The sequence below is a fragment of the Salmo salar genome, chromosome 04 (assembly GCF_965601325.2).
Source record: "Salmo salar chromosome 04, fSalSal1, whole genome shotgun sequence".
Lineage (NCBI taxonomy): Eukaryota > Metazoa > Chordata > Actinopteri > Salmoniformes > Salmonidae > Salmo > Salmo salar.
Window position 1 is genome coordinate 16,854,866 of NC_138294.1, and position 23,673 is coordinate 16,878,538.

Below are 23,673 nucleotides of genomic sequence, written 5' to 3' on the forward strand. Positions count from 1 at the left end.
AGGTGTGGCATATCAAGAAGCTGAATAAACAGCATTATCTTTACACAGGTGCACCTTGTTCTGGGGACAATAAAAGGCCACTCTAAAATGTGCAGTTTTGTCACACGACACAATGCCACAGATGTCTCAAGTTTTGAGAGAGTGTGCAATTGCCATGCTGACTGCAGGAATGTCCACCAGAGCTGTTACCAGAGAATTGAATGTTGATTTCTCGACCATAAGCTACCTCCAACGTTATTTGGAGAATTTGGCAGTATGTCCAACCGGCCTTACAACCGCAGACCACGTATAACCACGCCAGACCAGGACCTCCACATCCGACTTCTTCACCTGCAGTATCATCTGAGGCCAGCCGGGCAGCTGATAAAACTGAGGAGCATTTCTGTCTGTATTAAAGCCCTTTTGTGGTGAAAAACATTCTGATTGGCTGGGCCTATGCCCTCCCAGGCCCACCCATGGCTGCACCTGTGCCCAGTCATGTGAAATCCATAGATTAGGGTTTATGAATTTATTTCAATTGACTGATTTCTTTATATGAACTATAACTCAGTAAAATAGTTTAAATTGTTGCATGTTATTTTTATATTTTTGTTCAGTATAATTATATAACGGAGTTATTCCTCTCATCCTTGTTGTTTAGGAGGACGTGTGCGTGCCAGGGGCTGGACCCAGAGGCCTGTGGTGCTTCCTTCTCCTTTGGCTGTTCCTGGAGCATGTACTACAACGGCTGCAAGTTTGCAAGGAGCAAAATCCCACGCAAATTCAAGCTAACTGGGGACGACCCAAAAGAGGTGAAACATACAGTACATACTGTATTAATAAACATATTTATTTAGTGTTACTCTAATTATGCATTGCCAGTCATCAAAACAAAGCTACACTGATGGTTTTGCTTCTCTATCAGGAAGAAAGGCTGGAGCAAAACCTTCAGAATCTGGCAACCCTAATGGCCCCCACATACAAAACCCTGGCACCGGATGCCTATCAAAACCAGGTAAGGATTTCTGGGCAGCCTCCATGTAACTCAACACAAGCTTTAAAAAAAATCCACCCATGGTTAATTTAAAGGGGCTATATCCCCAACAGGAGCCTTTAAATTAAATTATTTATTAGCTTGAACAGTGATAAGTTTCATTTAGTGATTTAGTTCGTAACATAAACCCTATGGGAATCCATGTCTTCTCTTTGCACTGAGGGTCGTGTTCAGTGGGGCACGCCGTAGCAAAATGTTTTGCAACCGCAGACGAAAATCTGTGTGTTCATTGGACAAGTTCAAGTTGTGCCTCCATTTTTCAAAACATTTAACTGAACACAACCCTAGTATTTCTGTGACATACTGGTACTTAACCCAGTAACCCACATTCTCTTAACGCCAGATAGAACCACTTATCTACACTAGTATAGTGACTCGCCTGTCTGCAGACAGTGACTAACTCCCATATTGTTCATCCACAGGTGGAACATGAGCAAAGGGCGCCAGACTGCCGTCTGGGAAAGGGGGAGGGGCGACCTTTCTCCGGGGTCACCGCTTGTATGGACTTCTGTGCTCATGCTCACAGAGACCTCCACAACATGCAGGGGGGCAGCACTGTGGTAAGCCAACATCTAAATATGACAGAGCAAAATGCTAATACAGTATCAAATGTTTAAATTTGCTAAAAAAAAAAGAAATACTAAAATAATACTGCAATAAACAGGAGATGCCTCTTCCCAGTGGATATTCAGATGTAAATAAAATAACACTAGTCAAAACATTTGTAAAAAGCAAACAGAGCACTCAAGCTTGTCTCTTCCAATCCACCATCTATCCCAGGTGTGCACGCTAACCAAGGAGGACAACCGCCAGATCGGGAAGATTCCGGAGGACGAGCAGCTCCATGTGCTGCCCCTTTACAAGGCCTCACCAACGGACGAATTTGGCAGTGCAGAGGGCCAGCAGGAGAAGATCAAGACGGGCGCCATCCAGGTGCTCAATGCCTTCCGCCGCCAGATCCGCATGCTCTCCGAGCCCGCCAAGTCCTGCCGGCAGAAGAAGCTGGACGCCAAGCGGGCTGCCGCGAACAAGAACGCCGGTGGACCGGACACGCCATCGAAGGCGGAGAAAGCCCTACAGGCCAAGCTGAAATCTAGTAGCACTTATGAGAGCATAGCTCAGAGCACTCCTGGGACAGGTGGGTGGAGATGTACACCGTGTAGAAGGGTTCAGACACAATGTGGGAGGACTAGTGATATTTTAGAATAGAAGACACAGACGATACTGTTGTTCTCCTCCGGCACTTTCTAGCATTCCATCAGCCTCTAATAGATTGAATCTTTATAGATCGATCAACATGCGTCCTTGGCATCATCTTGTATAATGTCTGGTGATATCGTACACAGTCAGTCTACAATATTTCTTAGCATTTTATAAGTTATGCTTAGGGCCCTGTGTTTTGTCACATTACTTGGATTTTAACTTTTCATTTAAAGCTTTTTCATCAAACTGTGCCATTTTATGTCAGATGGTGCAGCACCATCCTCAGACAATTACTTGCATTTTTGGTGTAATTCTAATTTCTGGAAAATATTTAAAATAAAGATAAAAATCTAGGTAATGTGACATAATCGGCCAAAACAGCAGGCCCTAGTTATGCTGCCTGTTTCTAAGATGTGTTTCCATCGCTCTCTTCTCCTAGGTCCAAATCCAGGCACCATGGGAACGACCCCCCAGCCACCAGGTCAGCCGCCAGGTCACCCCCTCGGCGCCCACCTCCAGCAACTCCAGCAACAGCAGCACCAGAACGCCCTTCACGCCTTCCCTGGCTCCCCCCATCCAGCCAGCCCCTACGTCCGCTTCCCCAACCACCCCGGCCCTTTTCAAAGCACTTCCAAGCCAGGTAGCATGTACCCCCAGCCACCAGCTTCAGCAAGCTCTTACCCCTCCCCTTTGCACTTACCCACCTCTTACATGAATGGGTCGAATCCACCAAGCTCTTATCCCAGCCCCATGACTCCAGGTAGCCCCTACCCGGGTTACCAGTGTAACGGAGGTACGCCCTTAGACAATTACCACCCTTACTACACCTTGAACCCAAAGCACCTGGACATGTACCGGCAACAGAGGCCAGGAGCGCTTTACCCCGACATGCAGCAGCAGTATGGTGCGCACCAACGCTATGGGGTCAACTACCCTCCGCGGTATGGTGAGCCCGGTTTACAGATCAATGGTTACAGCAACTGTAGCAGCATGAGGTCCGGCATCCACCCCATGAGCCCCTACGGTCCCCCCTCGTACGGTCCCAGCGGTGCCCCCGACGCCCAATATCTGGATGCCCTCTCCAGGCCACCCTCAGCCCACCACCCAGGGCTGGACTATGCAGCAGCAGTAAGCAAAGGCAATCAGTTTGGTGGGTACCCCAACCCCTACCTCTCCCAGAGCACCAAAATGTTCCCCCCAGGCGGCCCCCAGGACCCCTTCTGTATGCAAGTCAAGACCGAGATGGGTCTCCAAAGCCCGTGCATGACACCCACGCAACCAGGGTTCCCAGGGCTCCCCAACGAACACCTCCACGGGGGTTCCCCCATGATCAAGCAGGAGCCCAGGTCGGGTCCGCCAACGCCCACCACACCCAAGGAGAAGCCGGCCATGTGGTCCGACAACGAGCACAACTTCCTGGATCCAGAGATCGGCGGGGTGGCTGTGGCGCCCAGCCACGGCTCCATCCTCATCGAGTGTGCCAAACGGGAGATGCATGCCACCACGCCGCTAAAAAACCCCAAACGCAACCACCCCGCTCGCATCTCCCTGGTGTTTTACCAGCACAAGAACATGAACGAGGCGAAGCATGGCCTGGCACTGTGGGAGGCCAAGATGGCCGAGAAGCAACGGGAGAAGGATGAGGACGCCGAGAGGAACGGGGCCGAGGGCACCACAGTGACGCCCAGCAAGAGCACTAAGAAGGGAGCGAAGAGGGAGCACCCGGAGCTGTCGGAGCAGCAAGGAGAGCCTCCATATAAGCGCTTCATCCAGACCCTCATGGAGAGGTCCATGTCGTGCACCACAAACACCTACGTCAACACGTCGCCCTACGCTTTTACCAAGGTCACAGGGCCGTACAGCCGCTTCATCTAGACAAGAGATATTCATACTGTTCTGTAGGGTTCACTCATGAGGAATAACACTGAGAATAAAAACTCACGGTGCTATACTGACGGTGCTATCTTAAAACCTCAAGCTGAAGCACCACTAGCCTCAAAACACAGAGCATCCTCTCTCTCCCCACGGTAAGCAACAGTGTCAGAAGAACACACAGCGTGGGTGGAGAAGAAACTTGATCAATTTAAAGTCGTACCACGTTATAGAGTACATCAGGTTTGTCACCGCTTGAAAGTTCGGACCTTACTGATTGGTTGGTTGACCCCCCTCTACTAAGGAAGTATTTATTATCTGGTTACTTTTACAAGATACACACTGTTAACATTTCTCGGGTGCTTTGCAGGTCCAATACATCAGGACTTCTATATTTACTGGAAACAATGTTTTTTTTGGTGGCTTTCATTTTCTAATTAAGCGTTTAAACATTATTTTTTATATATAATCTTGACATACTGTAAAAAAAAACACTGAACTTTGTGGACACACCACAATAACGGTGCTAAAAGTGGAGCGTGTCTTTATTATACAGTTTTGTTCAAATGTCTTCATGTTTGAACCAAATCAGTGTGCATAGATAAACGCGTTTCTCCAGATGATTTGTGTGAAAATGGATGAAACTGAAAATACTGTACAAAATCGACAAAATATCATCAGCAAAAAAAAAGCACTTTTGATATTGAAGGTAAAATATTTTGATAATACCTTCAGATCAGATGATTGTTGCAAAAACGTCTACAGTTACAACAAAGGAATTATTTTCTAGACATGAAATTGATAGATTTATCACAAAAACTTGATTTAAATTACTGTAGCCTACCTGTAAAACAGTAAGAATATCATGCCAATCTAATTTTTACATTTTACTTTCTGGTGCTTTCAGTTTCACAATTGTTATCATGTCCTTTACATTGTAAATCGAGACATTCTAAAAAAGGTGCATTTTTAGACGGTAATGATTCAACAACAAAAAATGTGATTCTCGCATATTCTCTCAAGGGTTATTTACTTTGTCAGCAACTGTTTCAGAGTTCTTGACCACAGGTTCACAGAAAAAAACCTGAATTGTGGCTATATTACGTGTTGTCATGCGACTGTTGTGTTTTGTGAACATGTTCCTTACCTTCCTTTGGTGTAGGACATGAAACAGGGTTAGCTCATATGTCAGTATCACGGTTTCAAAGGCAGCTGGCTTGCTGTGGTTGATCTTTAAATAACTGTAATCTAGTTGTATGATAAAAGATTAGATTTGTACAGTAAATTAATTACTCTTTTTTTAACGCTTTAGGATTTTAGTGTTGTAAAGAAAAGTTATATTTCTTTGGGTTTGAACTGATTTTAATTACATATGGTGCTACTCAACTTGCTATGCGAACATATAATGTGAGACCCTAGGGGCGTTGAGAAGGCTAATGAATGATGTACAGTTAAAGTACCTACTTGCCATATACCTCAGAACTAGTTTGGCAATATTACAGGAGCATGATACAAAGACATTTCCTTCTCCTTCCTTTGTTGTCACTTTCAGAAAAAGTTAACTACAATAACAGACTTCAGGCCACCACCAAGGCTGAGTTCATTGCTTACTGCTTTCTTCATGCTCGATCTACTAGGAAGAATTACTTGAACTTTAAGCTTTGATATAATAGCAAAATCAGGGATATTTCAACTCATTTCTGTACATTCATCTAGTTTTCCTCTCATTCAGCGATTTGCCTCTATCTTGAATCCCAATGAATTACTTACAGTACCAGTCAAAAGTTTGGACACACCTACTCATTCAAGGGTTTGTCTTTATTTTTTACTATATTCTACATTGTAGAATAATAGTAAAGACATCAAAACTATTAAATAATACATATGGAATCATGTAGCAACCAAAAAAGTGTGAAAAAAATCCAAATATATTTTATATAGCCACCCTTTGCCTTGATGACAGCTTTGCACACTCTTGGCATTCTCTCAACCAGTTTCATGAGGAAGTCACCTGGAATGCATTTCAATTAACAGGTGTGCCTTGTTAAAAGTTAATTTGTGGAATTTCCATATTATGACAAGAACAGCTCAAATAAGCAAAGAAATATGACAGTTCATCATTACTTTAAAACATGAAGGTCAGTCAATTCGGAAAGTTTCTTCAAGCGCAGTCGCAAAAACCATCAAGCGCTATGATGAAACTGGCTCTCATGAGGACCGCCACAGGAAAGGAAGACCCAGAGTTACCTCTGCTGCAGAGGATAAGTTCATTAGAGTTACCGGCCTCAGAAATTGCAGCCCAAATAAATGCTTCACAGAGTTCAGGTAACAGACACATCTCAACATCAACCGTTCAGAGGAGACTGCGTGAATCAGGCCTTCATGGTCAAATTTCTGCAAAGAAACACTACTAATGGACACTAATAATAATAATAGACTTGCTTGGGCCAAGAAACATGAGCAATGGACATTAGACCAGTGGAAATTTGTCCTTTGGTCTGATGAGTCCAGATTTGACTGTTTGGGTTCCAACCGCCGTGTCTTTGTGAGATGAAGAGTAGGTGAATGGATGATCTCTGCATGTGTGGTTCCCACCATGAAGCATGGAGGAGGATGTGTGATGTGGGGGTGCTTTGCTGGTGACACTGTCTGTGATTTTCTTAGAATTCAAGGCACACTTAACCAGCATGGTTACTACAGCATTCGGCAGTGATACACCATCCCTTCTGGGTTGGGCTCAACAGGAAAATGACCCAACATACCTCCAGGCTGTGTAAGGGCTATTTGACCAAGAAGGAGAGTGATGGAGAGCTGCATCAGATGACCTGGCCTCCACAATCACCCGACCTCAACCCAATTGAGATGGTTTGGGATGAGTTGGACCACAGAGTGAAGGAAAAGCAGCCAACAATGGCTCAGCATATGTGGGAACTCCTTCAAGACTGTTGGAAAAGCATTCCAGGTGAAGCTGGTTGAGAGAATGCCAAGAGTGTGCAAAGCTGTCAAGGCAAACAAAGGGTGGCTACTTTGAAGAATCTAAAATATGTTGATTTGTTTTACACTTTTTTGGTTTTACTACGTGATTCCATGTGTTATTTCATAGTTTTGATATCTTCACTATTATTCTTCACTATTATGTAGAAAATAGTCAAAAATAAAGAAAAACCCTTGAATGAGTAGGTGTGTCCAAACTTTTGACTGGTACTGTATACACACACCCTTAAAAAGGCACTCGCACATCTGAGCTATCTTTGTTGCAAGTGCACGGTAACAGTTGAGATAAGAAGAAACCCACACACTGCTCTTGCTAGTATCACCGCTCTTTATTAAAGGTTCATGTATCAGCCTCAAGGCTTGTCAGAGCTTTCGTCAGAGCCATCTGATGAAGGCCTTGAGGCTGATACATAAAGCTTAATAAAGAGCAGTGACACTAGCAAGAGCAGTGTGTGGGTTTCTTCTTTCCCCTCATAAATACACACACTTAGAAAACACAAAACTAAACTTTATCAGCAAAAATATGGAATTGACGACCTGCGTTTTTTTTGTTGTACTTATGCTTTAGCTAGTAGATTGGTGGTATACTTTTGAAGTACATTTGAACACATAATATGCACTGAATTGACTAAAGGGAAAGTGTGGCATTGACAAGGTAAAGAGCGATGCGTTCGCTTTTACTGTGAGGCAAGACCAGGGCAGTTATGATGCTAGATGATGATGCACATTTGTGTGCCTGTGTATAGTTTAATAGTGAAATGTATTTATAACCACTAAACAATTATATTACGATTATCTTTCTCTCCATTTGATTTTAATGATATATGAGGAGTCAACGGTGATTTCTGAGTGACAACCCCCCCACTCTAACATTTATACTATCGTTTTCCCAAAGCACTTCCTTTCTTTTTTCAGAAAAAAAACAATGTAATAAAATATTACAAAACATTTTATTTAAGATAAGAAAATCAGTAGATTATTGTAAATGTGTTTAAAATAAATTATGCCACATTGTACATACCATGTGTTTGTATTACGGAAATACAATTGTTGATTTTTAATAACAACCTACTATTGTAATATGTTAAAAGGTGTAGGTTTATTGTAATTTTGTCAAATGTACCCATGGCCCATGTTTCTATCAGCAATCTTCTTTCAAATCTATCTTTTAGTCTTTTCCAGGTTCACAGGACGCTCAGTTAGATAATGTTCCTGGGTTTTGTAGATTGCCACACTCACTGTCAAAAAACAGCAATGTTTACAGCTCTAAGGTTCCTGTTAGCTCAAGTCACTTAATAGTTTTTGTAAAGGATTGCAGTTTCTGTGAAAAAAAAGAATAGATCATTTTAATGTTGAATTTCAGTGTACAGGACCCAGCGACAGTAGCAGGTTGTGGTTGTGAAAAGGAGTGTCTGAGACATAGCGGGTGACGAGCATAGCCATACTTGAAAAGCTTCAGAGTGTTGGAGTGTGATTCAACATTACTTGAATGACTTTGAGCTTGACTAACGCACGAGAGTGCACAGCTCTTATGTTAAGCTAGCAGTTTAATGTACACGTTGGTATTTTGCAGTTCGAGACACTAAAGTTTTTAAAACGTTTTGTTATTTTCTGCCTCCGTCTTTTTTTATTACTGCTTCCCTTGTTACCCTTTAAGGTTGGTATGCTAAAAATGGAATTAAGAATGTTATAATGCTGTAAGTATTGTAATGTACTGAATGCAGTTTATTTGAAAGCTGTTTATGATATCATTCCTGATATTGCTGAGATGTGGGTGTTTTTAATAAAATTTATATTTATTTAAAGCACGTTTTAAGTTTCACATCTAGTTGTCATTTGAATTTGAGTGGTTCAAATATTTATTTTGGTCTGCATGTTTGTGTGTGGAAATGTTGTTGATGTCAATCAAACGCACACCATGCGTCTCACACCTGGATGCTTTTATTTATCAAAAGAAGGTGGATCGAACCAGTGGATCGAACCATTGGATACCTTACAAAGAAAACGGTGCAAATGTAGTTTTCGAATTGAGAAATTATGAATATCAAATAACGCGTTCTTAGTTCAATAGCATACAACCCATTACTGAAATGCATTTTGGCACTTTTAAATAAAATACAATAGGCCTGTCTGTCTGTACAAGAACATCAGTCTCAAACATAATGCAATAAAACATGATATAATCGTTTACAAATTTAGATGGGAATAACCAAATCAGCTGAATACTAAAACATTTGCAGTAAAAATAGAAAAAATATTTTAAGTGCTTCATTTGAATATTGGACAAAAGTTCTCAGCTTTTTACGTCGCAGGACTTCACTCCAGAATCACTTGGAAAGGAAATGCCACTTGTCCACTGTAACAGACAATAGTGGATATCAATGTGACATTAAAAAAGGGAATGTAATATATACACATATATAATATGAATATATGCATTTGTCAATTCAATCATGTGGCTAAAATGGGTCTCATTGTCAAGCAAGTCAGTCACTTGATACATACCTTCTGCAGATACAGGAAGTGCCTCGCCACCAGCAGGAGCCTAAGGAGGAAGCACAGGATATGATGTCACAAGACTATCAGATCCAAACGCGATACTAAGAATGTTCCTGACGACATTGCTTGAAAACACAAAGCTTAGTTGTAGTTACAACACACACAGAGCTGAATTGATATTCTCACCGATTTGACCACATTGCAGGCGTCCTCCCCAGTGAATTTGAAGGGGCTCTCGCAGACAGAGACGTTTTTACTGTTGTTAAAGAAGAAACTTAGGTCATTATCTAGCATCACAGAAAAATCAACAACACATAATGCAGGCTTATTGTAATTTCATAAGGGGTGCTGGGGGGCTGTTAGCTGACCGACCACATGAGCAGTGTATTATGTGTAACGTAGGATGAAACTGAAACGCACACACACACCCTGGTGGGCTAACACACCCTGCTGGGATAACACACACACGCTCACCAATCTATCTCGCCACCATTAGTCTGCTTCTGCACCAGTGCCCTCCAGTGCTCGTGAGTGGACTTAATGACCTCCACAGCAAAGTCCTAAAGAGGAGGAGGAATGGAGGGAGGGAGACAAAGGACAATAGAAAGAAACTAATCATTTGCTATCCCTGGGGAAGGGACTGCACCATCAGAGTCCCTCCTATTAAAGTAACTACCATGGCACTGGACTGGAACACTTTCAGGAAAATAGTACGATATATGCCAGCTATTACGCTTTAATATATAGTATGTGGCCCTAATGGAGAAACTCCATGTACCTTGTCTTTGAACTGTCCATTGAACGCAAACTGGTTTTCGGGCTTGCCGTCTGGCACCTTGTATTTTTTAAACCAGTCGACCGTGGCCTCCAAATGACCTGATCTGCTTTTGCGGACATCCTCGATACCTGAGGAGAATACAAGAGAGCACACTGTGATTCTAAACATATGCTGGTCCTGTGTGGCTCAGTTGGTAGAGCATGGGGCTTGCAATGCCAGGGTTGTGGGTTCGATTCCCACAGGGGACCAGTATATGACAAATGTGTGCACTCTGGATAACAACGTCTGGACAACAGCCTCTGCTAAATTACAAAAATGTAAAATACTGGGATCAAACACACTAGGTTAATGGATACTGTGCTACGGATAATGTGTCTAAGGCTGGGTTTACACAGGCAGGCCAATTCTGATCATTTTTCCACTAATTGGTATTTTGACCAGTCAGATCCAATCTTTACACATCAGATCGCTTTCAAAACTGATTGGTCAAAAGACCAGATCTTTTTATCACTATTTGATTGAATTGGGCTGCCTGTGTAAACGGAGCCTAATATGTGTGCGACGTGTTGAAAATGTCTACTACAACAATGACAAGTTCCTAAGACTGACTGTTAAGGCTGGGGGCCTCTGGGTCGTCAGCGTTGATGGCTATCAGCTTCCAGTCCGTCTCTCCCTCGTCGATCATGGCCAGGACCCCCAGCACTTTCACCTGGATCACCTGACCTGGGGAACACACCTGCAGGACACAGGTAAGAAGAGAGACAACTCCTCAGATAAAAGTACAATATACATGACGTGTTCTTTATTAACACGTATTACATTATACGTTCTACTTTATATACATATTATAAAATGGGTGGTTTAAGCTCTGAATACTGATTGGCTGACAGCTGTGGTATATCAGACTGTATACAATGGGTATGACAAAACATTTATTTTTACTGCTCTTATTATGTTGGTAACCAGTTTATAATAGCAATAAGACACCTCGGGGGTTTGTTGTATATGGTCAATATATCATGGCTAAGGGATGTATACAGGCACTCTGCGTTGCGTCGTGCATAAGGACCGCCCTTAGCCATGGTATACTGGCCATATACCACACCTCGTCAGGCCTTATTGCTCAATTATAATATGGTCTAGACACATACTGTTTGTAAATTAACTATTAACTGACTAAATTAACTTTCATACATACAAGTAATGTTATTATTCTTGGATATGATTTAGCCAAAGTCTAGACAGTCTTACCAGCGTGCCGATTTCGCAGACGTCTATGGGGTCATTGTCACCGCAGCACTTGGTGTCCTTGTCCGTGTGGTTCGGGTCTTCCCATGTCTGTTTCAACACGAGAACAGACAGCGCTAACAACATTAGCCCTGTAAACACTGTTTGTATACCGTAGTTTCGAACATCGTGAGATGAACTGTCAAATTTGTCGAGCCGACCACAGTGCATCTTTCTCAGCCAGTGGGGAGTGCAGCAGACAATAATAATAAGTAATGGGCAAATCAATGATGTCCGCGGGGCAGGCTGCTTAATGCACTCGTATATGAAAACGCTCAGGGCCACACGCTGTGGATTTCACCAACAAGACCCGTTTTATGAATTGTGAAGTGTTTTCCATGTATCCGCCTGTATTAGTCAATTACTTTGGCCAAATCAATACTGCCGGAGGATGAAAGAAGAAATGCATTACTGGCAGTCGAGTTTCCACTGAGACGTTCTAGTGTTTTCCGCTGAAGGACTAGCGAATAGGGTTAACAATGGGATAGACGTCCATTTAGAATCTCTCCAGTTGTTGATTTTCTTCAACTCCGGAAGAAAACAGAGGGATGGTGAAATACGTAACACGACAGAAGGATGATCAACTCCGTAACAAGAGAGCACTGTAACGCAACAGCGGGATGATCAACTCAGAGGTGACAGAGGTCTCACCTGTGGGAGCGCCCCGTAGTTCCAGATGTAACCTTTATGAGGAAACACGTTGGCCACGTATCGGAGTTTGCCCTTCTTCATATCCTGCTTGATCGGGTTCAGTGGTTCCTTGGTTGCAATCTAAAAGAAAGATGCATAATTAACACACGATGTCAGTCTAAACTTGGGTCAGCAGTTTACCAGCTTAAGAGAGACAGTGACATCAGAAGGGCGTCCATTTTAAAATCCTCATAAAATAAATAGTACCCACAAACCCAGTTTGCACTTTCATTCTCCTCTACTATTCCATCAGCTGCCACTGCTGGAGACCTTGAGATGACCTTTCCATCAACTTTCAAAGTTCACACAGCTCCAGCTCGCTCTCCCTCTGCCTGAAGTGCTTAAATATCGTTAACAAGATGCCTGGTGCAAGGACATCATTATAAATTAAGGGAAGATGATATTTATAGGACCTTTCTTTTTAAGACAGATGCATTATTAATCTATTGTCTGGCTGTTTCTAGTCAAAGACCAGTGTGCTAGCACGTCAGAAAGCTCTCAACGATGTTTGGATCAATCAAAATAGAGCTCGGCCAACGAGGGACGACAAACCTCGGACAAAAGTCGACCGCCTTTATGTCGGTGGTTGTCTCAAATTCTCTTGTATATGGACACACCATAGTATTAGATTAATACTTAAAGTAACATTGACAGGCTCCCAAAACAATACTTGCCTCCATTTTGGCATTGGACCATCGAGGTACCTCCACAACCATGTTATACAGAACCTGTAAAACAAAATATGAACTATATCAAAGATAATATAATCAAGGCGTTCAGCATTCATTAAAGAGATTCAATTGTTTTGCTTTGTTTGTAGTAGAGATGTCAGCATGAGCAAATACCTCATTGTCATTCTTCTTCAGTTTTTTAGATGGCACATCATTTTCCTTCAGTAAGACACAAATGACATTAATAATAAAGACATATTTGGTAGACCTACACAATATCTGACATCACGTACGAGGTTCCAGACACTAATAGTAGACTGACAGGAAAAATACCCAGCAAGTGAGGTGCTACAAAATGGCTAGACATTTGCAGGCCACCTTACTATTGACAAACCCGCTGAAAAGTATGCATAACCTTTACATATTCAATAAACATATTTCCTTGTCAGATAAAATCATGCTTTTTCAGAGATTTTCTGTCTAATCCAGGGGTGTCAAACTCATTCCAAGGAGGACCGAGTGTCTGCTGGTTTTTGGTCTTTCCTTTCAGTTAAGACCTGGACAATCAGATGAGGGGAGTTCCTTACTAAATCAGTGACCTTAATTCATCAATCAAGTACAAGGGTGGAGCAAAAACCCACTGACACTCAGCCCTGCTTGGAATGAGTTTGACACGTGGTCTTAGCACTTGAACGCACCAAAAATCAATGGCAATGAATGTGGCTTCTGTTTGAAAATGCCAGCCTAAAAGGTTCCATACTCACACCCATTATAATTTCCACATGCAAAAAGGAAATATGGAAACATTGTCCCTTGCATCACATAGACCGGTTTCATAAAAGCTACAACAACCAAGTAAGAATAGACCCAGATTGAACAAAATGTGTAGCACCATCGAGAGCATACCTGATCTCCATTGGCGATAAGTGGAATATCATGAAAGGGAGAGATGTATTTCCCGTCAGAGGTTTCTAGAAGAAAACAGAAACGCATGCAAAGTAAATTGACTGACGTACTGTATTCATTCTCAAACCTTTCTGGAACTGTTGATATACCCCAAGTGCTTGATGCAACATTTATAGTGTTACTAGGTGCCAGTGGCGGTCGGTGCCGTTTAAGATGAGGGAGGATTGTTCTTTATCTAGGCAAGTCAGTTAATAACAAATTCTTATTTACAATGATGGCCTACCCCGGCCAAACCCTAACGACGCTGGGCCAATTGTGCACCGCCCTATGGGACTATCAATCACGAATCGAACCAGGGTCTGTAGTGACGCCTCTTGCACTGAGATGCAGTGTCTTAGACCGCTGCGGCACTCGGGAGCCTGACATTTTTTGAGGATGATAATTTTTTTATGAACATGGCCTTTTTCTATTACAGCATATTGGATGACTGTCATTCATATTCCATTCACCCAGCTCAATGTAACATCGATAAGTTTAGGCTATACATGACTCAAACTTTCCCTGTGACCATCATGAGGCTGCTACAACCTAGCCAATGAATAAAAGTTTACAACGTGGATCATTTTGAGTAATCAAGGTCACAGACAGTGACACATTCAATACCGCCTTGCACACTCTTGCCTGCATCTAGCTGATCTAGGGAGTAATCATTAGTCCAACAGTCACAAATGTGAATTTTTATTGGACAAATTCTGTTATTTTTATCCCGGTTCCGTTTGCTTCCGTTTAAGAAATGTTTTTCAACAGACTCAGCGTAATGAATACACCCGATCACACAGAAACAGTTCACTTTCATAGCACCCACATAAAAACAGCATGATCCCATTGCTGTTTGTTTGTATATAATTCCTTCTCGCAACTATCTACACGCTCTCCTCCTCTCATCTTTTCCCTTCGCTTATGGACTTCAGTGCACAACACATCAGCTGTCTGTGACCAGGCGAAATAATCTTTCCAAGCTAAACCTTCATATCATGACCACTATAACCACTACACACAGCCTACATCCTTGTCATGTCACAGTCAACATAGCGACTAGAACTAACGCGTAAACCTGCTAGCTACAATCATGCAGTACACTGTACAGTCAGAAAGCAGTTTAGCAGTTACACTGGAGGATGTACCCAATGTACCCAGAGGAGGATGTGAACTAGCTGTCCTCTGGCTACACCATGGTGCTACCCTACAGAGTGCTGCGGAGGCTACTGTAGACCTTTATTGCAGAACTGTGTTTTAAAGTCAATTATTTGGTGACATGTGAATATATTTAGTATAGTTTAATCTAAAAATTGATAACTTTATTGTTTCAGTATTTTTATTGAAATTCACTGAGGACGGTCCTCCCCTGAGGAGCTTCCACTGGTTGGTACAGAAAATGTAAGGCCCCTACACAGAAAAATGTAACACTGCAATGCAATAGTGTTCCACTTTAACGCTTCAAAAAGGTTAACTCCACCCCTTTTCAACCACATTTTCATTATCTCCGGCACAATACCAGTGTCAACGTGTGAAAACTGAGCATTTCTACGTTTCGTAGGAAAAAAATAGAGAAAGTTAGTTCTAACCGATGACACGATCAAAAGTTAATATTTGCAGTGATGCGAGGAGCAATAAAATATCCTCTATTGGAAAATCACTTTTTTACTTTTAAATCCTACCCTGTGATGTCACAGAGAAGCATTGTTTTAGGACCTTTCTTCCTATCTTTTTAAGCACAGGTCATAGTAACACGCTGTTTTCACATGTAGAAACTAGTTCGGTGATGGAGATGTTGAAAATGGCAGAATTGCCCCTTTAAGTAACTAATCTGGCACCCATCAAAACCCAGGTTAACCCCAACCCATTGACCTGGATTAGGGCAATGTGTTCTAACAAGCAAAATGCATAGCTGCCATTAAATCACCACCTATGGGGTTAAATCCCTTAGGCAAAGGGCATTGATCTGGGCATTTGCCTGACTTTACCCAATTTTCTACATCATCCAGATAACAATAATGTAAACATTTTAAACCAATAGGTGTGACCAGACTCGCTCGCTCTCTGTAAATGAGTGCATTTCTTATCATCCCATAGTACTGGAGGAGTTCACACTGAAGACAACATGCCCTACCCCCTCAATGGTTATAACTGTCAGGCGGGTGACACTGACCTATATGGACCGAGGTCCAAAAAGTACATTTAAAACTGAATACCCCATCAATGTCTTCTGCAATTAAAACATTCAATGGGGACCCGTCTTTAAACCTGCCATTGTTAATGTCACACTGGAACACATTTTAACAACCCATATATACCAATAGAAAGAAAATAGTATTTCAAATTTGACTTAATTATATATCAGTCCTGTACTGTAATGTGACAGCCTACCAGCCAGACCGTATAAAAAGCGAAAACGGATTACTTTGTGGCGACTTGTAACAAGTCTTCACCAATGACAGAACACGTGACAAAGGTTAAAGGGTACGGCAACATTGTAGCCACCAAAAATATGTCCTTTCAAAATTCAAGAGCTCTGTAAATTGAAAGTGTTGCAGCTAATCATATTTAAATATAGCGTTTTTAATCCAACAACATGTTAGACCTATTATTATGGATGTTTTTCAGTCAAAACACATCTCACACTTGAAATGTGTAGAATGTAACCATACCACGCGGCCATAATTGTAAGTTCCCAAACCAGCTGTGAAATATGTATCCTTAGCTAATACCGTACCATTTACCCTAACTAACGGCCACGTTTTGGTAATCGGTGAAGGAATGAGCTACCGTGTCTTGCATGGTGGTTGGCTAATAACTTACTAAAATATATCCTGTAGTCAGAGGAGTTCGGTCGTCCTCGCTCTTCGGTTTGATAATGCATCGTTTTTATCAGATATGAGGTAATTTCTTGTGTGACAAGCTCGCTTTTAAAGGCAGTATGCGAACCAAGAAATGCCGATGTGTACCATAGCGAAGAGCGCAGAAGCAAACGCATTATAGCGGCTTCTTTTCATTTAGTTCCTGCTTCCCGTTGAGTATTTCCCCACGTCGGTGCTGCGTTGCTCCTGAATGTGTTCCTACCTTATCGTTTACCGCCCCCTATCTTCAGCCAAGGTCATTCCTCAAGGGAAGGAGAACATGGAAGACGCAGGAGACCTTTGCCAAAAGAAAATGGCTGACATCCATCAATGGGAGAATGTAGACTTGTCTTGTGTTACTGACTGTGTTGGTCGACGTGGTCTGGTCTGTTGATGTGTTGAATCACATTTTTGTTTGTAATAGTGAATACAGTGCAGCCAAGGCAGCCCCTGTTCAACATTACAGACATGGGCACTAATTGGGCCCAAATACTCAAGCAATCACTTTCTCATCCTCAAGTGATATGTGCAGCTATTGACAAACCATTGATGATTGGTGGTATTACCTTATTTTTCTTTGATTACAAAGATCTCTTCAACAAAAAAAACAGGACTATTTATAACACACTACATGACCTTTGAGAGGTGCTGAACTCTGACCTTCTTGAGGTCAATGTCAGAGTAGATGGCGAGCTCACTAAATTGTTCCTGCGTAGCATGAAAACGTTATGCCGGTTGGCCCTGTTCACCGCCATCTTGGAAAAGGTCACAGACTGATATTAATAAAAAATATATTTGGGCTTTTTTTTTTTTTTAAGTACAATAAAAAATACAGTTACAGACATGGGGTCTTCATTATGCCGATTCTGTTGCAAAACATTTGTTTTTTCATAATTCCACATTATTAAGTGGGTGGTTCGAGCCCTGAATGCTGATTCGCTGAAAGCCACAATAGCAATAAGGCACCTCGGGTGTTTGTGCTATATGGCCAATATACCACGGCTAAGAGCTGTATCCAGGCACTCTGCATTGCGTTGTGCGTAACAACAGCCCTTAGCTGTGGTATATTGGCCATATACCACACCCCCTCGTGCCTTATTGCTTAAATAACACATTCATACCATTTCATTCCACAATGGTAGTTTCTTAGGCTATATTGTAGGCTAATGTCCAGTTTTCCTTAAAGCTGTGACACTGACAACTCCAGACTGTTCAAATCCTCAGCAGCCAATCTTCTAGCTGTCTAATCTGCCCACTAGTTTATGAACCTCCTTCACGCGACAGGGCCCTCCTTATGGCCACTATGGTAACGGCCCTATCTGGCTTTGTAGCGCCCTAGCTTTTGTGTTTCTCATCTCTAGCACATCCTGAATGGTGTAATGGTTCTGGAAGCTAGTAATTAAGCTGGCGAAGCCACAGAGACCAAAGTCCTTATCTGCTGTTTTTGTGCCCAGCTAGCGGTCTTCGATAAACAAACACCCACACCAGCCATTTCAGCGTTTCTCCCTCCCCTCAGTCTTCTTTTATTGTCATATTGCCTCGCAGGTTGTTCAAACAAAAGATGCACACATCAGGGCTATAAACACCAGCGGGTGGTAGGCTAAGCTGCACCCGTCCTTGGTTTGAAATCTCAAAGTGTATCCATGTTCATAAATAGACTATTGATGTACACAAACACAATCACACACATACATAAACAGATATGGACATTTCTTTGCAGGTTTTGAAGCTTATTCCCTGCTGTTCTACACATTTTGTCATGAGGTACAGAGAACATTTTGCAGTATTAAAGCACATTTTCTTACAATTCTATACATTTTGCCATGTCTAATGTGTATTCATGTGATATTTCAGTGACTCAAACATTACAACAAAATCTTTGGGATAAAAAAAACCTATAGTAGCAAAAAAATGTTAGCTGACATGGGCTAGTTGATCTGGACATTTCTGACAAGTTATAAATATCTCTCTAAGGTATGCAATGACTGACATACTGTAACAAGAAGATTCTACTAGTGCATTCTACTATTAACATTTCAAGAGTAAGTTGGAAGCCAGACTGAGTTAAGTCTTTATGCTCAAAGGGATATTCAATGTCTGCTTTTTTATTTTTACCCATCTACCAATAGGTGCCTTTCTCTGCAAGGAATTGGAAAAACTCCTTGGTCTTTTTGGATGAATCTGTGTTTGAAATTCACTGCTCGACTGATGGACCTTACAGATAATTGTACGGTGCCTTTGGAAAGTATTCAGACCCCTTGACTTTTTCCACATTTTGTTACGTTACAGCCTCATTCTAAAATATATATATTTTTTAAAACCTCAGCAATCGGCACACAATACCCGAGAAATTAGCTAGTGAAAATAGGTTATTATAATTTATAAAAAATAAACATAAATACCTTATTTACGTAAGTATTCAGACCCTTTGCTATGAGACTCGAAATTGAGCTCAGGTGCATCCTGTTTCCATTGATCATCCTTGAGATGTTTCTACAACTGATTGGAGTCCACCTGTGATAAATTCAATTGATTGGACATGATTTAGAAAGGCACACACCTATGTAAGGTCCCACAGTTGACAGTGCATGTCAGAGCAAAAACCAAGCCATGAGGTCAAAGGAATTGTCTGTAGAGCTCCGACACAGGATTGTGTCGAGGGAAGGGTCTGGGGAAGGTTACCAAAAAATGTATGCAGCATTGAAGGTCCCCAAGAACACAGTGGCCTCCATCATTATTAAATGGAAAAAGTTTGGAACCACCCAGACTCTTCCTAGAGCTAGCCTCCCGGCCAAACTGAGCAATCAGGGGAGAAGGACCTTGGTCAGGGAGGTGACAAAGAACCCGATGGTCACCCTGACAGAGCTCTAGAGTTCCTCTGTGGAGATGGGTGAAGCTTCCAGAAGGACAACCATCTCTGCAGCACTTTACTAATCAGGCCTTTATGGTAGTGGCCAGATGGAAACCACTCTTTAGTAAAAGGCACTTGATAGCCCGCTTGGAGTTTGCCAAAAGGCACCTAAAGACTCTCAGACCATGAGAAACAAGATACTCTGGTCAAATGAAACCAAGATTGAACTCTTTGGCCTGAATGCCAAGCGACACTTCTAGAGGAAAACTGGCACCATCCCTACGGTGAAGCATGGTGGTGGCAGCATCATACTGTGGGTATGTTTTTCAGGGGCAGGGACTGGGAGACTAGTCAGGATAGAGGCAAAGATGAACAGAGAAAAGTACAGAGAGATTCTTGATGAAAACTTGCTCTAGAGTGCTCAGGACCTCAGACTGAGGCGAAGGTTCACTGTCCAACAGGATAATGACCCTAAGCACACAGCCAAGACAACGCAGGAGGGGCTTCAGGACAAGTCTCTGAAAGTCCTTGAGTGTCCCAGCCAGAGCCCGGACTTGAACCCGATCAAACATCTCTGGAGAGACCTGAAAATAGCTGTGCAGCAATGCTCCCCATCTAACCTGACAGAGTTTGAGAGGATCTGCAGAGAAGAATGGGAGAAACTCCCCAAATACAGGTGTGCCAAGCCTGTAGCGTCATACCCAAGAAGACTCAAGGCTGTAAGTGCTGCCAAAGGTGCTTCAGCAAAGTACCGAGTAAAGGGTCTGAATACTTAAGTAAATGTGATATTTCAGTTTTTTATTTGTAATATTTTGAAAAGAAGGTTGACGACATCCGATCCTCGTTTGCTAAGTCAAACTACACCGCTGGTCCTGCTCACACTGCCCTACCCTGTGCTTAGACCTCTTTCTCCCCTCTCTCTCCAGATGAAATCTCGCGTCTTGTGACGGCCGGCCGCCCAACAACCCGTCCGCTTGACCCTATCCCCTCCTCTCTTCTCAAGACCATTTCCGGAGACCTTCTCCCTTACCTCACCTCGCTCATCAACTCATCCTTGACCGCTGGCTACGTCCCTTTCGTCTTCAAGAGAGCAAGAGCTGCACCCCTTCTGAAAAAACCTACACTCGATCCCTCCGAAGTCAACAACTACAGACCAGTATCCCTTCTTTCTTTTCTCTCCAAAACTCTTGAGCGTGCCGTCCTTGGCCAGCTCTCCTGCTATCTCTCTCAGAATGACCTTCTTGATCCAAATCAGTCAGGTTTCAAGACTGGTCATTCAACTGAGACTGCTCTTCTCTGTGTCACGGAGGCTCTCCGCACTGCTAAAGCTAACTCTCTCTCCTCTGCTTTCATCCTCCTAGACCTATCTGCTGCCTTTGATACGGTGAACCATCAGATCCTCCTCTCCACCCTCTCCGAGTTGGGCATCTCCGGCGCGGCCCACGCTTGGATTGCGTCCTACCTGACAGGTCGCTCCTACCAGGTGGCGTGGCGAGAATCTGTCTCCGCACCACGTGCTCTCACCACTGGTGTCCCCCAGGGCTCTGTTCTAGGCCCTCTCCTATTCTCGCTATACACCAAGTCACTTGGCTCTGTCATATCCTCACATGGTCTCTCCTATCATTGCTATACAGACGACACACAATTAATCTTCTCCTTTCCCCCTTCTGATAACCAGGTGGCGAATCGCATCTCTGCATGTCTGGCAGACATATCAGTGTGGATGACGGATCACCACCTCAAGCTGAACCTCGGCAAGACGGAGCTGCTCTTCCTCCCGGGGAAGGACTGCACGTTCCATGATCTCGCCATCACGGTTGACAACTCCATTGTGTCCTCCTCCCAGAGTGCTAAGAACCTTGGCGTGACCCTGGACAACAGCCTGTCGTTCTCTACTAACATCAAGGCGGTGACCCGATCCTGTAGGTTCATGCTCTACAACATTCGCAGAGTATGACCCTGCCTCACACAGGAAGCGACGCAGGTCCTAATCCAGGCACTTGTCATCTCCCGTCTGGATTACTGCAACTCGCTGTTGGCTGGGCTCCCTGCCTGTGCCATTAAACCCCTACAACTCATCCAGAACGCCGCAGCCCGTCTGGTGTTCAACCTTCCCAAGTTCTCTCACGTCACCCCGCTCCTCCGCTCTCTCCACTGGCTTCCTGTTGAAGCTCGCATCTGCTACAAGACCATGGTGCTTGCCTACGGAGCTGTGAGGGGAACGGCACCTCCGTACCTTCAGGCTCTGATCAGGCCCTACACCCAAACAAGGGCACTGCGTTCATCCACCTCTGGCCTGCTCGCCTCCCTACCTCTGAGGAAGCACAGTTCCTGCTCAGCCCAGTCAAAACTGTTCGCTGCTCTGGCACCCCAATGGTGGAACAAGCTCCCTCACGACGCCAGGACAGCGGAGTCAATCACCACCTTCCGGAGACACCTGAAACCCCACCTCTTTAAAGAATACCTTGGATAGGATAAAGTAATCCTTCTAACCCCCCCCCCCCCCCCTAAAAGATTTAGATATACTATTGTAAGTGGTTGTTCCACTGGATATCATAAGGTGAATCCACCAATTTGTAAGTCGCTCTGGATAAGAGCGTCTGCTAAATGACTTAAATGTAAATGTAAATGTGGTAGCATTCGGAATCTGCACCTTTGGGGGGGGGTACTGTCACGTCATGACCATAGTAAGAGGTTATTTTCTATGGTAGAGTAGGTCAGGGCGTGACAGGGGGTGTTTTGTGTTTTTCTATGTTTTGTATTTCTATGTTTACGTTCTAGTTTTTCTATTTCTATGTTGTTGTTTTTTGGGTTGATCTCCAATTGGAGGCAGCTGGTCCTCATTGTCTCTAATTGGAGATCCTATTTAAGTAGGGGTTTTTCTTCCTGGGTTTTTGTGGGTTATTATCTTTTGAGTAGTGTTTGTTTCTCGCTGCGTCACGGTTTGTTGTTTTTTCATATTCAGTTATTTATGTTCTGCAAAGTTTCACGGATTTAATCAAATGTGGAACTACAACCACGCTGCACTTTGGTCAGCTCCTTTAGACAACCGTGACATGCACATTCAACAAATGTGATTTAACAAAGTGGATATTTGTCCAATGACTCATGATTGATGTATTTTAACAGGCCCACAATGTGGCTGTATACCACAAACATCTAGCAACCCGAAGGTTGCATGTTCGAATATTATCACGGACAACTTTAACATTTTAGCTAATTATCAACTTTGCAACTACTTACTACTTTTTAGCTACTTTGCAACTACTTAGCATGTTAGCTAACCCTTCCCCTAACCCTGACCCTTTTAGCTAACCCTTAACCTTAACTCCTAATCCCTAGAGCTAGCTATTGTTAGGGCTAGCCACCTAGCTAACGTTAGCCACAACAAATTAGAATTTATAACGTATACTTAAAAAAATAAAAATAAATTGAACCTTTTTCTTTATCTAGGCAAGTCAGTTAAGAACAAATTTGTATTTACAATGACAGCCTACCCCAGCCAAACCCTAACAGCACTGGGCCAATTGTGCGCCGCCCTATGTGACTCCCAATCACGGCCGGTAGTGATACAGCCTGGAATCGAACCAGGGTCTGTAGTGACACCTCTAGCACTGAGATGCAGTACCTTAGACCACAGTGCCACTCAGGAGCCCATATGTTTTGCAAATTTGTAACATATTGTGCAAATTACAATTAAGCAATAAGGCACAAGGAGGTATGGTATACGGCCAATATACCACGACTAAGGTCTGTTCTTAGGCACGACACGAACCTCTGAGGTGCCTTATTGATATTATAAACTGGTTACCAATGTAATTAGAGCAGTAAAAATACATGTTGTGTCGTACCCGTGGTATACGATCTGATATACCACGGCTGTCAGCCAATCAGCATTCAGTGCTCGAACCACCCAGTTTATAATTCGGAACATACCATACGAAACGTAACATGTCATACTAAATGGAGTATCTCGGATTTACGTACAGAAT

General features: G+C 43.0%; 2 protein-coding genes across 2 annotated transcripts in view; one reads left to right on the forward strand and one right to left on the reverse strand.

Moving 5' to 3' along the window:
* Positions 1 to 8,910, forward strand: part of LOC106602283 (methylcytosine dioxygenase TET2) — a 58,080-nt gene extending 49,170 nt beyond the window's left edge. The window contains exons 6-10 of the mRNA XM_082974142.1: positions 641 to 791; positions 905 to 994; positions 1,456 to 1,593; positions 1,814 to 2,171; positions 2,676 to 8,910. Coding sequence (XP_082830268.1) covers positions 641 to 791; positions 905 to 994; positions 1,456 to 1,593; positions 1,814 to 2,171; positions 2,676 to 4,111 — 2,173 coding nt within the window. The 3' untranslated portion in view covers positions 4,112 to 8,910. The remainder of the gene's footprint in view (positions 1 to 640; positions 792 to 904; positions 995 to 1,455; positions 1,594 to 1,813; positions 2,172 to 2,675) is intronic.
* Positions 8,911 to 9,027: 117 nt separating this feature from the next.
* Positions 9,028 to 17,056, reverse strand: LOC106602282 (inorganic pyrophosphatase). The gene is made up of 12 exons (XM_045716461.2): positions 16,793 to 17,056; positions 13,934 to 13,998; positions 13,202 to 13,246; positions 13,031 to 13,084; positions 12,318 to 12,437; positions 11,631 to 11,717; positions 10,989 to 11,115; positions 10,380 to 10,507; positions 10,076 to 10,161; positions 9,788 to 9,857; positions 9,608 to 9,647; positions 9,028 to 9,458 (listed from the first exon to the last, which is right to left on the reverse strand). Exons 1-12 carry the CDS (start codon positions 16,965 to 16,967, stop codon positions 9,430 to 9,432), a joined length of 1,026 nt encoding a protein of 341 aa, XP_045572417.1. The 5' UTR covers positions 16,968 to 17,056; the 3' UTR covers positions 9,028 to 9,429.
* Positions 17,057 to 23,673: the final 6,617 nt, after the last annotated feature.

What these genes read in the sequence shown, in the direction of transcription:
- LOC106602282 (XM_045716461.2), bottom strand. Translation starts at nt 16,967, where the DNA reads ATGCGTTTGCTTCTGCGCTCTTCGCTATGGTACACATCGGCATTTCTT. An exon ending in GGTCCAATGCCAAAATGGAG is followed by an intron (nt 12,438 to 13,030) that starts GCAAGTATTGTT and finishes TCTTTCTTTTAG; the next exon opens with ATTGCAACCAAGGAACCACT. An exon ending in ACTACGGGGCGCTCCCACAG is followed by an intron (nt 11,718 to 12,317) that starts GTGAGACCTCTG and finishes GTGTTGAAACAG; the next exon opens with ACATGGGAAGACCCGAACCA.